The following is an 11,853-nucleotide window of genomic DNA, read 5'->3' as shown; positions in this document are numbered from 1 at the left end:
TTTCTCTTCATGCATTATGTAATTGAAATGAAAATATGTTGATTTTTGCCCCTAGCCTTTCCATATAGATAAATGACAGGGCAACCTGCCTTTTTGAAAGCTGAAGATTGGGCCAGTCAGGACATCAGAAGAGTGGCTGGAAAGCTGCCTGTCGGGAAAGGACCTGGGGGGGTTGGTCGACAGCCGGCTGAACATGAGCCGGCAGTGTGCCCAGGCGGCCAAGAAGGCCAATGGCATCCTGGCCTGTATCAGAAATAGTGTGGCCAGCAGGAGTAGGGAAGTGATCATGCCCCTGTACTCGGCACTGGTGAGGCCGCACCTCGAATACTGTGTTCAGTTTTGGGCCCCTCACTACAAGAAGGACGTTGAGGTGCTGGAGCGTGTCCAGAGAAGGGCAACGAGGCTGGTGAGGGGTCTGGAGAACAAGTGTTATGAGGAGCGGCTGAGGGAACTGGGGTTGTTTAGCCTGGAGAAAAGGAGGCTGAGGGGAGACCTCATCGCTCTCTACAACTCCCTGAAAGGAGGTTGTAGCGAGGTGGGTGTTGGTCTCTTCTCCCAAGTAACAAGCGATAGGACGAGAGGAAACGGCCTCAAGTTGTGCCAGGGGAGGTTTAGACTGGACATGAGGAAAAATGTCTTTACTGAAAGAGTGGTGAAACATTGGAACAGGCTGCCCAGGGAAGTGGTGGAGTCCCCATCCCTGGAGGTATTTAAAAGACGAGTAGATGAGGCGCTTAGGGACATGGTTTAGTGGACATGGTGGTGTTGGGTCGATGGTTGGACTTGATGATCTTAGAGGTCTTTTCCAACCTCAATGATTCTATGATTCTATGATTCTATGATCTGAGTGTAATAGTGTTTGAGTTATGGGAAATGTGACTTAAAAATGTGGCCCTTAACAATGGCAAACATAAAATGTTTTGGGTGTTTGTGACTCTGGAAGGGAGAAGACTCCCTGAGAAACAGGCGGTGCAGGATATGAAATAAAGCAGTACTCAAAATAGAAGAGGAAATTCAAGTTGATATATACAGTGTTTAGGCACAGCAGGCAAGTTGGAAAAAAAGGTTTTGTCTTAGTGGTGATGCGGGGGAGAAACTGGACCCAAAGACATACACTGATGTGATGGTCGGGTCAATCCCAGCTGCTGGATGTACTATAACCTTGCAAACCATTCTGGTTGCTGGACATGGCTTATTGGGTTTTTTTTGGGGGGTGAGGATGGTATTTGCTCAACTCAATTCTTCTCAGATTCATGCAAAAAAAGGTTTGCATGAACTGGACTTCAGTTTGCTTTGGTCAATGCCAGGAAGAAAGAAATCATTGTCTCTTCATGAGGCAACAGGAACAGCTATCACAGCAAGAAGATACGGATCAGGGAAAGGTGCCACCTGTTTTGGCTGTCATTCACCTTGGAAGGGCACAGAAGATTTAGTCCCATCAGCTCTGTTTGAGCATAGGCAGGAACACACGTTTGGTAGTGGAGTAGCAAGTGTTAACAGGCGCTAGGAGAGTTCATCTCGGAAAAGAGCCTCTAACAAAGTTACTTGGAGGAAAGAAGTGGATCCCCCTCTGACCAGGAAAATTGTTTTGGTGTTTTGCCACTTTTGGATAGGTCTATATTGACGTTTAATGTATAGTTTGAGGTCAAGCTCAGCAAGACGAAGCGGGCTGTCTGCGGACATTGGGAACCGGAATGGAGAAGGAACAAACAAGAGTAATTGCTGCTCGCAGACCTCCTGGGTGCAAGGCTTGTGATTTCATGTAGCGAGCAAGAGGCAAAGTTAGGAAGGCAGGGGGGTGAAAAGCAAGTGGAGGGGCGTCTGGTGGGGAGGGGCAGGTTGCCCTAGCAATTCAGAAAAGCTTCCAGGCTTGGGCTGGACTGCAACCAGGTATTTTTCTCCAGGGTTTGCTGTGCAGATGATTAGTGGGTTTGGACAGGAGTATGGTATTAAGGATGGCCCTAACTACCAGAATAGACACAGCTTTTGTGGGTTTTATATTTGAAGTATTAAACTGTTCCTTAAGGGAAAATTTTGTATAGAACTTGGATACAGGGTTAGTTTGGCAGCTGAGCAGTCATTAAACTTCCTTTAAACTATTTTATAACCTTATTTACATCTTTCATAAGGTTAACAACACTTTAATCCATTTTCCTGTAAACTATTTCAGTTACATTTGGTTATTTTTGTCCTTACCATAAGAATCGGTGGTTTTGGACCTTACCTTCTTTTCACATGCTGAACCAGTATAGCCACTTCTGCAAGCGCAGACATTTGGTCTTATGCATCTGCTTCCAAACAGGCATTTTTGCTCACAAAGTGCTACAAATGAAAGATAAAGTTGTTTAGAAATACACTTATTCTAAGTCTTGTAATTAGAAAGGGAATATTTAGATGCTTTTGAAAATGTTGTGACAAACTATATTATGATCCTGTAGTTTCATATGATGGAGGAAAGGACAATAAATAAAAAAATATTGAGGCATTAAAGATGGTGTGCCATAGGCTTTTTCATGCCTATGCATCTGTTATGTTTACAATTTTCTTTATTTTTTCCTTTTCTCCCCAGTGATGGGGAAAGAGAAGACTGTGCCAAAGTAACCGCCTTGGCTCAAGTCAGGAATTGATCAGTACAAGGCCTACTTTTGAAAGCCAGGGTACATTCTGGGCATTGATGGTTGGGTCAGATTTGTGCCAAAATCGATTTTCTTTTGTTCCAATTGAAATAAAATAACAGCTGTTAAAAGATCCATTCTTGACTTGAGATGAAAAGATATGTGAAATATCTACTCCCAGAGGTGATGCTATCACAATAAATAAAAGGGAGAATTTGGTGAACTGCACACTTTACACCTCTGGAAACCAGGGCAAAAGAACACGTAATTTCATGGTCCCACATAATCAGTAATGAGCTAGTTATTCCAAGTAAAAAGGAATAAGAAAAAACTTTTTTATCTTATCTAGAGTACCAGTGCACTTATAGAGGCCCATCTGTTTGAGGATATTCTGTAAATAAAAGAATCAGTGTTCTTTTTTTTTTTAAGAGAGAAAAAAGATAATCAATTGAATTAGTCAAATATCAGCCAGTTTTTCATCCTCATTAGCAGTTTGTATTGTTATGACATTGTTTTGGCATAGAGGAAAGAGAACAGCCAATTCATAGAGCACCAATTCAAGAAGAACACACATGTCATAGTATTTTAATTAGATCTCATGAGTTAAACCTTCTATAACTATTGCCAGAATATTGTATCCTAGTTACAGGTGGTCAAACTAAATGCCTTCAAAACTGGTCAGATGTGAATCAACAAGTGGCTCCTTATATTTTCTCGTGTGGCAGAGGCACATAGGAAGCTGCAAACCGTGCACCATTAAGACAGATCTGAAAATAAAGTAGATGCATGTCTATGATCCAATACCATCTCCTTCATCATGGAGCAAAGTGTTCCATCAGATCTGAAAGAGTTTAATGTATCTCTATAAGGTCTTCTTCACAGAAAATCAACTTCAACAAATTCAGGGGCTGAAGGAACAAATTCCAGAATTTCCATTTGTTAGACTTAGGTTCTGATTTTGACACAGATTTAAGCTCATGCAAATTATTTGTGTTATGATCTGAAGTCTCTGAGATAGACCAGGCCAAGTGAAATTTCTTTAGAAAACACGTAGTGGGGTCCTAAGCCATCCAAATGTGATTCTCAGGGTTATACTAATTGTTATAGTGACCTTGGAAGACCAGCAACAAGAGGTTTAACATCATCTGGAATTTGTATTGGTTTTGTTCTATCAGGTTATCATGGCAGCTAACGCTCAGTGAGGGGGTTGAGATTTTGCCAGAGTAGCGAATATTAAAATCTAAATATGTTTACTGAACTTCAGGCCTGACAGCTATGGGACAGATGAGCGAAGAACCAGACTTACTGCCACCCTACACATCTTAAAAAGGAGAGGCTTTAAACAGCTTGGCAACCTGCTACTCTTACGAGTACAGTCAGGTAGTGAGGGTTCATGCTGTGTCAAAACTACTGACCCGTAGCATGTCCAGAACACGAACACGCAGAGACCTGGACATGCTGGTGACCTTCAGGTGCTCCTTTTTAAAAAGCCAGCTGTGTCAGGTAGTTATCTGCTGTAGGACTCCAGTGACCTGGAGCTAGCAACTTGCTTTCCTAGTATTTGAGCTAGTTGATGTATTTCTGCTATTTTGAAAAGGTAAAAGTGCTGTTTTGTTGAAACAAGATTTTAAGAAGCAAACTTGGTTTTGTCAGGTGTCTGTTGCAAAACACTCCTTCAGACCCAGAATGGGCAGCTGCAAGCTTCTGAATTTCTCCTTCTTCTGAGAGGGGGAGGCCCAAGTTTGAATCCTGGGTGTGGATGGGGCAGAGGAGGAATGGAATCACGCTCAAGCTAGAACAGTGTGCTCATCATCTGCCGACTGCTACTTCAGCTCCTCCATGAACTTTGAAAGAACTCAGATTTATAACTGGAAAAATCTTAGAGTTTCATTCACTGGAACAAAAACGTTTCCCACTAGGGAGTGCATTGTCAACAGAAGGGGCTCCTTGTGCCCACACCGGTTTTGTTCCACTGCGTAGTGAGCTAGAAGAGAGAGAACTGTGCATGATATTACTATTACAGAGAACTGTCTATGATATTACTAGTATTCATTTGATGTGAACTTGGGCTGGGGAAAAATGGAAGTTGATTCTCCTTTCAGCTTGGTAGTGGATAAAATAAGAACAGGTAAGGCAAAGAGAGGTGGACTCTTCTGGAGACCCCTATAGCAGCTGGGGGCGTTCTGGTATGCACGGGCAGAAGAACAGGCATTAGATAAGGTACCAGGCTTTTTTTCTGTCTGTGGTTTCTTTGATTCTCAGTTGATGCAAACAAACTAAAAAAAGGGAAAAGATTTCTTCCTTTTTTATCCTTTGCTACCTGCCTGTCTCTTCCTCTCCACCCACTGCTGCCTGCTGTAGTGCTCAGAAAAACAAGAGCTCAGTTAGGGGAAAAGTGAAAAACATTTTTGAAGAAAATTGGAATTGAAATCACAGAGGATAATAACATAGCTGAAGTTCAAATGAATATTTCATAAATGTATTTACAAGGGATGCTAAGCCACTAAATACTAAAAATGACACAGGCTATGTATGCATTATCCTGTACAGATTCAGCAAAGAAAGTAATTTAATAAGCTAAGCTTAAGTTAAAATTATAATCAATAAATGCCCATTACAGAAAGAGATTTATCCCTGCGTGTTAAAAGAAGAGAGCTATAATTTGCATGCGAACTACATTATTTTTTAAGATTTTTCTTTTTTTAAGATTTGAAAGGGTTACATAGGAAAGCTAGAAGAAAGCCTGTCTGAGATGTTGTTCAAGGCAGAGAGAGAGAACGAGGAAGAATGTTGAGGAAATTGTAAGGCTATAAGCTTGACACTTATAACATGCAAATAAAGAGAAGATATTCTGAAGGGCAATGAGGAGCCAGTATGGGTTCAATAACATTAGAACAGAAGATAGCAGCATGAATTTTAATGATGAAGATCCTTCACAGCTATAACCTTCCTATACTTTATAATTAATTATTAGAATTGTACCTCGATCCTGCATTCAGAGACTTAAACAACAGACTTATATCCCTGGCCAGAAGCCTTCTGACTTTACTGGGCTGTGTTTTGGCTATATCTGTCAGGGTAATCAGATTGCACTGTCAGGTCTTCACTGCTTTGGTCTAATGTTTCTTTTCTAGCTCAAGAAAAAGAGAGATGTGAGTTAACACCGCAGGAGGCAGGGGGAAGCCAAAAACATGGAGCTTTAGACTGGGTATCTAATATGGAATGGGAAGGAAATTACTGATGAAACCATGGTGATCCTGGGATACAGTTTATGTGTTCTCAGAGAGGGCATTTTTGGAATATTGTGCTGCTGTCATGAAAGCTAAAAACAGAGTCAGATGGAAAATATGTTCTGATGGAGGGAGCCTAATCTATGAAGCTGCTGCTTTCTACAGTTGAGACGTTGAATATTTCAAACAACATTTTTTAACCTGTCCTCCTGAAAGATAATTTCCCTACATTTGCAATACAGTCTGAAACTTGACCATTATTGCTTAAACTATGACCATCAAGGTCAAAGGTATTTATCAAGGATAATGTGTGTATTCCACCGTACACCTTGTTTGTTGGGACAAATGACCTATTTTATTGATTCTCTTTCAGAAGCTGTTCTGTTCACTTACAGATGAGTGGGGAACAAAACTATTCTCTTGACTAACCTCTTTATTTACAGTCTGATAAAAGAGGACTATTGTGTTTTATCCGTTACCAGTGTCTCCTAAAAGTCTCTACTTTTACTTTTGCACAGTTCTGCGGTGTAGTGGTAGCCAGAGACTGGTCTCGCTCTCTGAAGCATTTTCAAAATACTTTAGAGATAAAACTATTCTAACTTAGACAGTGCCCATCTTCATTGCAACAGAACTGAAAATCTGCTCTCGGTTACTGTCAATGGTGTTGTTCGCTGAAAGGTTGAAGCATTTTGGACTATCACTTGTGATAGAGATCTATGCCCTTCTTTCACCTGCCTGGTGAAAGTTGGCAGGTAAATCTGAGACATCAGTATTTGCACTTGTAAGTAGTTAAATTAATTATTAGGGACCTAAAAGTAGAGAATGTCATGTTTTGCTTTTTCTGGTTTTATAGAAGACTGAGAACAGATGTAGAAAAGATTTTAGTGTGGCAGCTATATCTACTGCTGCCTCCAAACACCTTCTTGAGCTGTCCACGTAGGCTTAGGCTTTCGTGAGTTAGAAACTGCACTGATGAAGATGATCTGTGACTTCTTACTAAAGATAAATCAAAAGTAGATGTCCAAGATGAATTGTCAGTATTTGTCCATTGTCTTTTTGTTGGCTTAATGGCCTACTCTGGCTAGCTATCTCAGTATAGAGGACTGAAACAATTTTCTTCCTTCTGAGAAATGTCCAGAAAATAGTGGAAGTCTCTGTAGATCCTTTGGTTTGGTCACCCTACTGGATGTGTGTTAGGAAGTTAATGAGGAAAAAATGGGGTTCGGTGTGTAGATGAAACCTGTATCTCCATTTCCATCTCTGCCATCTTGATAAGGGCAGCTGCATGAATTCACAGGCTGAAAAGAATGAAGCTGGGGTTATCTAACCTCCTCCTACCCTTGAAAAAGGCCCAGAGAAACAATCCAGCCCTAATTGCTTCTGAATAGTGGAGAAGGTACAGCGACTGCTGTGAAAAGTTATCGTCTGGATTGTTACTTGTAAAGTGAGATGGAATTTCTGCATTATGAAATGGAAGCGATTTAGATGATTAATATGAGAAATAAAGTAATTAAAAGATAATATAAATTAATAAATTCACATACATAATAAACAACATGTTTTTATATAATATGTAATAAATTAATATAGAATATGAAATAATATTTGAATATCATGAATAGGATGTTGCTACTACTTTCTTATCTTATAATGTGAATGTTTTGCTCTGTTGTTGTGTTTAACAGCCAAAGTCTGTAGTTAAAGTGGTGCAAATCAAGGCTGTATTCAGCCTTGTTGTTGATACTATAGCGAAGCACAGAATTTGGGCATACGCATCCAAGCAGGAAAGGGGGTGCGGAGCACAGGGAAACCTCGGGGGCTTAAATTTGAGAAAGCAGTTTTGCACAGGGGAGTAATGCGATGAACGAAACGCCTCCTTGCCAGAAATGCACTGGTTCTGGCAGAGTGTGTGGATTTGGCCCACTATTCGTGTGCTGCTGGGAGATGGGAAAGAGGCCAAAGTAATACAAGAGCAACGAAAAGATGTAACCAGAGGTTGGTTGCAGTCCTCTTTGCTGCTGCTAGCAGTCTGCTCATGTGTGCCCGAGCTGAGGCGAAGGTGAGCACTTCTTTGAGCAAGGGAGGCACTCAGAAGGCTTTTTATGTTTAAGCAGATAAAGGCAATTTTTTCCTTGAGTTCTGGATTTGGGCAAATAGACTCCCATTAAAACACAAAACCAGACCTGCTTTCAGGGGTTACGCTTCTATGTGAAACTTTATACCTAACATCTGTGAGGATGAAGACTTTCTTGTTCCCCTGCTTCCTCCCTGCCTCACTGTGAATACCCTGGAGCAATATTATAAGACCTCACCATCTGCTCTCTGACAATAGTCTTCTCTCTTTCTATTCAAAAACCCAGAAATTCCAACCACTTGGTGATTATTTGGGTTTGCTGTGGGACCTAGGAGTTTCAGCCAGCTCCTTTTGGACAAAAAGCTGATTTAATTCCCCACTACAGTGAAAACAGGGGAAGAAACAGTAAAAACAGAGTAATTAGCAAGTGAACGGATTTGAAGCAAAGTTTCAAAGGTTAGATAGATATATAAAAAGTTGCCTAGGCTTGTGTGCCTGCATAGGACAGCAGAAGTTGTTAATGATAGTAAGCCTTACTTGCCTTTCACAGGAACAGGCACGATTTATTTATTTAATAAACTGAGTCAAGAATATGTCATCAACTAATAAATAACTTTAAACATTAGCATGTTTGAAGTAGAAGACAGCTGGCGCAAAGAAACAATTACAAAGCCATTGAGATTTAACTGATGAAAGTTTTCCATAAGTAATTACGCTCAGCGAGTGTGAGAAGAAAGAAAGATTGCCCTTTAAAGGGGATAATGCCTTGATATTTTCCTCATGCCCTTTTACTGTAAAGCTAATAACACACACAAACTGGAGTGACCCTGTATGTAACAGGCAATAATGGATCTCTTCCTATTCCAGGTCTTCCAGTCCCTCCCCATGCAGATACCTCCAGCTATCTTGGTGGTCAGTCTGAACACGTAATATTTACAGGATCAGGCTCTTAGGTTAGCAGATACATAGAATTTCTGTCTGTGCTTCATGTCGTCTGGGTATGCAGAATGGGCTACTCCATTTCCTTTTGTCCCTGACCCCTCTTTTTTTACCTTGTATTTCAAATTATTTAATTTAAAGACTACTAATTTTGTCTGACAGATCGAGCTCAGCGTCCACATAAGCAAAAGATGAGTCAGGTCTCTTTCTTACGCTGATGTTGAGTCCAGAAATGTCTTTGAAAGTAATAGTTTTACTGGCAGCATAAGGCAGTTCTGACAAATAAGAGGCAGAATGTAGGCGCTAATCATGTCATGGTTGACTTTTATATGTAATATACACTTAGTAGAAAATTTAATGCATAAAGATCTCCGGTGCAACGTGCGTGGCTACAAAACTGTAGTAATTAAAGCAGCACTTACGGGTCTGGCACAGCACTCCTACCCATCCTCCAGAGCACTCACAGATGTTTGGACCTATACATTCTCCACCGTTCAGACATTTCTGCAGGCAAACAGCTGAACAGATTGACATGAAACAAGTGAGAAGATGTACACGATATATCTGGATGTTCAAGATCTGTCTGAAAGAGTGACCTGCTAGGTTTTATTCCATATGGCTAATTTCTAAAGAAGTGAGTGTGTTATATTCATCAGATAATCAGTGTTCAGGATTCTTTGATGTTTGCTTCTTAAGAAATTTATCTTTGATGACTGTCTATTGGTAGCTTTGTTATTTCTGATGCTCAGCTCACCATCAGCTAAGAATACGCTCCATACAGAATCATAGAATCATTTAGGTTGGAAAAGACTTTTAAGATCTGTCCAACCGGAATGATAGAATCATTTAGGTTGGAAAAGAATTTTAAGATCATTGTGTCCAACCGTAAACCTAACACTGCCAAGTCCACCACTAAATATATGATATATTCATATAATATGATATATTCATGTTATATGCATATTATGTGTTCCATGTTATAAATGAGTAGATTCTCATAGTAAAATTGGATATGTTTAGTGCATATATTGTTTCTTCAGAGATCCTGCAAGAGTGAATGCATGTTTTGGTGTATACGTGTGAGACACACAGACTTCCTTCAGAATTTCTGAATAAATTATTAATATTATAATTTCAAAACACTGATTCTGAAATCATATTTACTATCAATCAGGACCAAAGGGTAAAAAGCCAATATTTTAATGTGGTTTACATACAGTATGTCATCTTGATGTCATACTTGTTGACAGTTTATCTGTCAACATCTTGGCAATGAATGGAAAGGAAAGGAAGGAAAAATATTCCTTGAAAATATTTTAGGGTGAGAGGGTTTTTTTAATTACATTTTTATGTAACTGTCGTCAGCTCTGGTAGAGTTACAGAGTAAGAACACATCATTCTCCAAATTATGCACCAAAATGTATCTGGTGACCTTGAGAGTATATCAGTTTGGAAGGCTTTATAGCAGGCTTTAAATAGTTCTGTATGTTGAAATATATGGCATTTCTCTGTAAAATATAACAAAATATGTGAAGCTGTTAAAATGTAAAATCAATGATTCAAGTTTAATACTATAAAAATGAATTTCCATAACAAGATGTATAACAGACAGCTGCATGAAGCAGAACCAGGGTTCCCCTACACAGCTTTTTTCCTTTGCAAGCATCAAATGCTTATAACATTTTGTATTACCTCCACTTAAAACCATTTTTCTTCAAACTGCTGAAGTAGCAAAACAGATTCTATTCACTACATTGTTTTTTTAATATTAAAAGAAGATTACAATTGATGTTGACTGGCCTAAGTAATAATAATCTGTTTGATGGGCGGTAGAGGTGCTTACGTTTATTGCAGTGCTTTCCCCTCCAACCGGATGGGCAGTCGCAGACATTTGGCCGTACACATTTCCCTCCGTTCATGCACGTGGGGTCACAGACACCTGCAGATACGTATCAAAGGAAGAACACGGTAGCTGGGAAACGAGGGAAGACTTCACTAGAGACTTATTCTCTTCCTTTCAGAAGGTTCAATTGCTTGTAATTAAAAACCAGAAAAGTAATTTGGATTTGAGAATCTGAAACACAGAGGCTTGATAGCTCCCATAAATCCTTCTGGAAAACGCTGCGCCTTGTGTGGAAGCTCTTTCGGGGAAGCTCCAGTAAGAGCTGCCTCACCAGAAAAACAAGACAGGCATTAATTACAACGATTCTCAGAAAAACAAGTAAGAAATTTTCTCTGGCAGCTGTGGACAGACCGAATACTTGTTAGAGCTTTCAATTCCTGATTGGAAAACACGTTCTCAGATGCTCATTTGGATAAGAAAAGACTTGAAGAGGATAGACTGGTTTGACACAACTTTGGGAATGTTTTTGCATTCAACCAAGCTTAAAGACTAAATAGATCTATTCCACCATGGCCTTTTTGCACCATTATTTGTTGAAGTACTTACCTTTTTACTTTATTCTGTCATATGAATAAGATGTGAAAGCTAAGTTGTTCTTTCAACCACAGGAAACCAGATGACTTTTTGTTAGATTTCATTAGAAATCTCATTGCTAATTTTTGTGTCTCAGATTAAGCCCTGTATTTATCAATATTGTTGTTTTACAACATCCAACAGTAAAATCTCACTGTTCTGGCAAGTCAAATATCTGCAATCCCAACCTGCTTTGATATAGGTAGATGCCATAGGCAGATACCCAAAGACCTCATCTCCCATTTCTCCTTGCCCGTAAGTGTAGGAAGGACCCATGAGAGGCAGCGTAGTTCGGAAACATGGCAGTGCTGGTATGATGGGAGTGGGAACGATTTGCCTTTTACATGGAAGAAGGCATCTGATAACTGGGTGGAAGACAATAAAGCCATGTTACGTAGCAAGTGGTTGGACTGGGGTACGAGAGTCAAGTCAGGAGGAGTCCGACAACGAAGGTTTGAGAACATATTTGTGTCGAGTGGCTCCTGCCATGTTTAAAGCTTTATAGGTACAATGGGATTT

General features: G+C 39.9%; 1 protein-coding gene across 1 annotated transcript in view; it reads right to left on the bottom strand.

Moving 5' to 3' along the window:
• Positions 1-1,541: 1,541 nt before the first annotated feature.
• LOC103899489 (von Willebrand factor D and EGF domain-containing protein) overlaps positions 1,542-11,853 on the bottom strand; it is a 189,286-nt gene continuing 178,974 nt past the window's right edge. Inside the window, exons 26-29 of the mRNA XM_019472158.1 lie at positions 10,702-10,797; positions 9,281-9,376; positions 2,225-2,322; positions 1,542-1,673 (exon numbers count right to left, since the gene is read on the bottom strand). Coding sequence (XP_019327703.1) covers positions 1,542-1,673; positions 2,225-2,322; positions 9,281-9,376; positions 10,702-10,797 — 422 coding nt within the window. The remainder of the gene's footprint in view (positions 1,674-2,224; positions 2,323-9,280; positions 9,377-10,701; positions 10,798-11,853) is intronic.

This window comes from Aptenodytes forsteri, unplaced genomic scaffold, assembly GCF_000699145.1.
Source record: "Aptenodytes forsteri isolate BGI_AS27 unplaced genomic scaffold, ASM69914v1 Scaffold11, whole genome shotgun sequence".
Classification (NCBI taxonomy): Eukaryota; Metazoa; Chordata; class Aves; order Sphenisciformes; family Spheniscidae; genus Aptenodytes; species Aptenodytes forsteri.
This window is presented reverse-complemented; position numbering and strand designations above follow the sequence as displayed.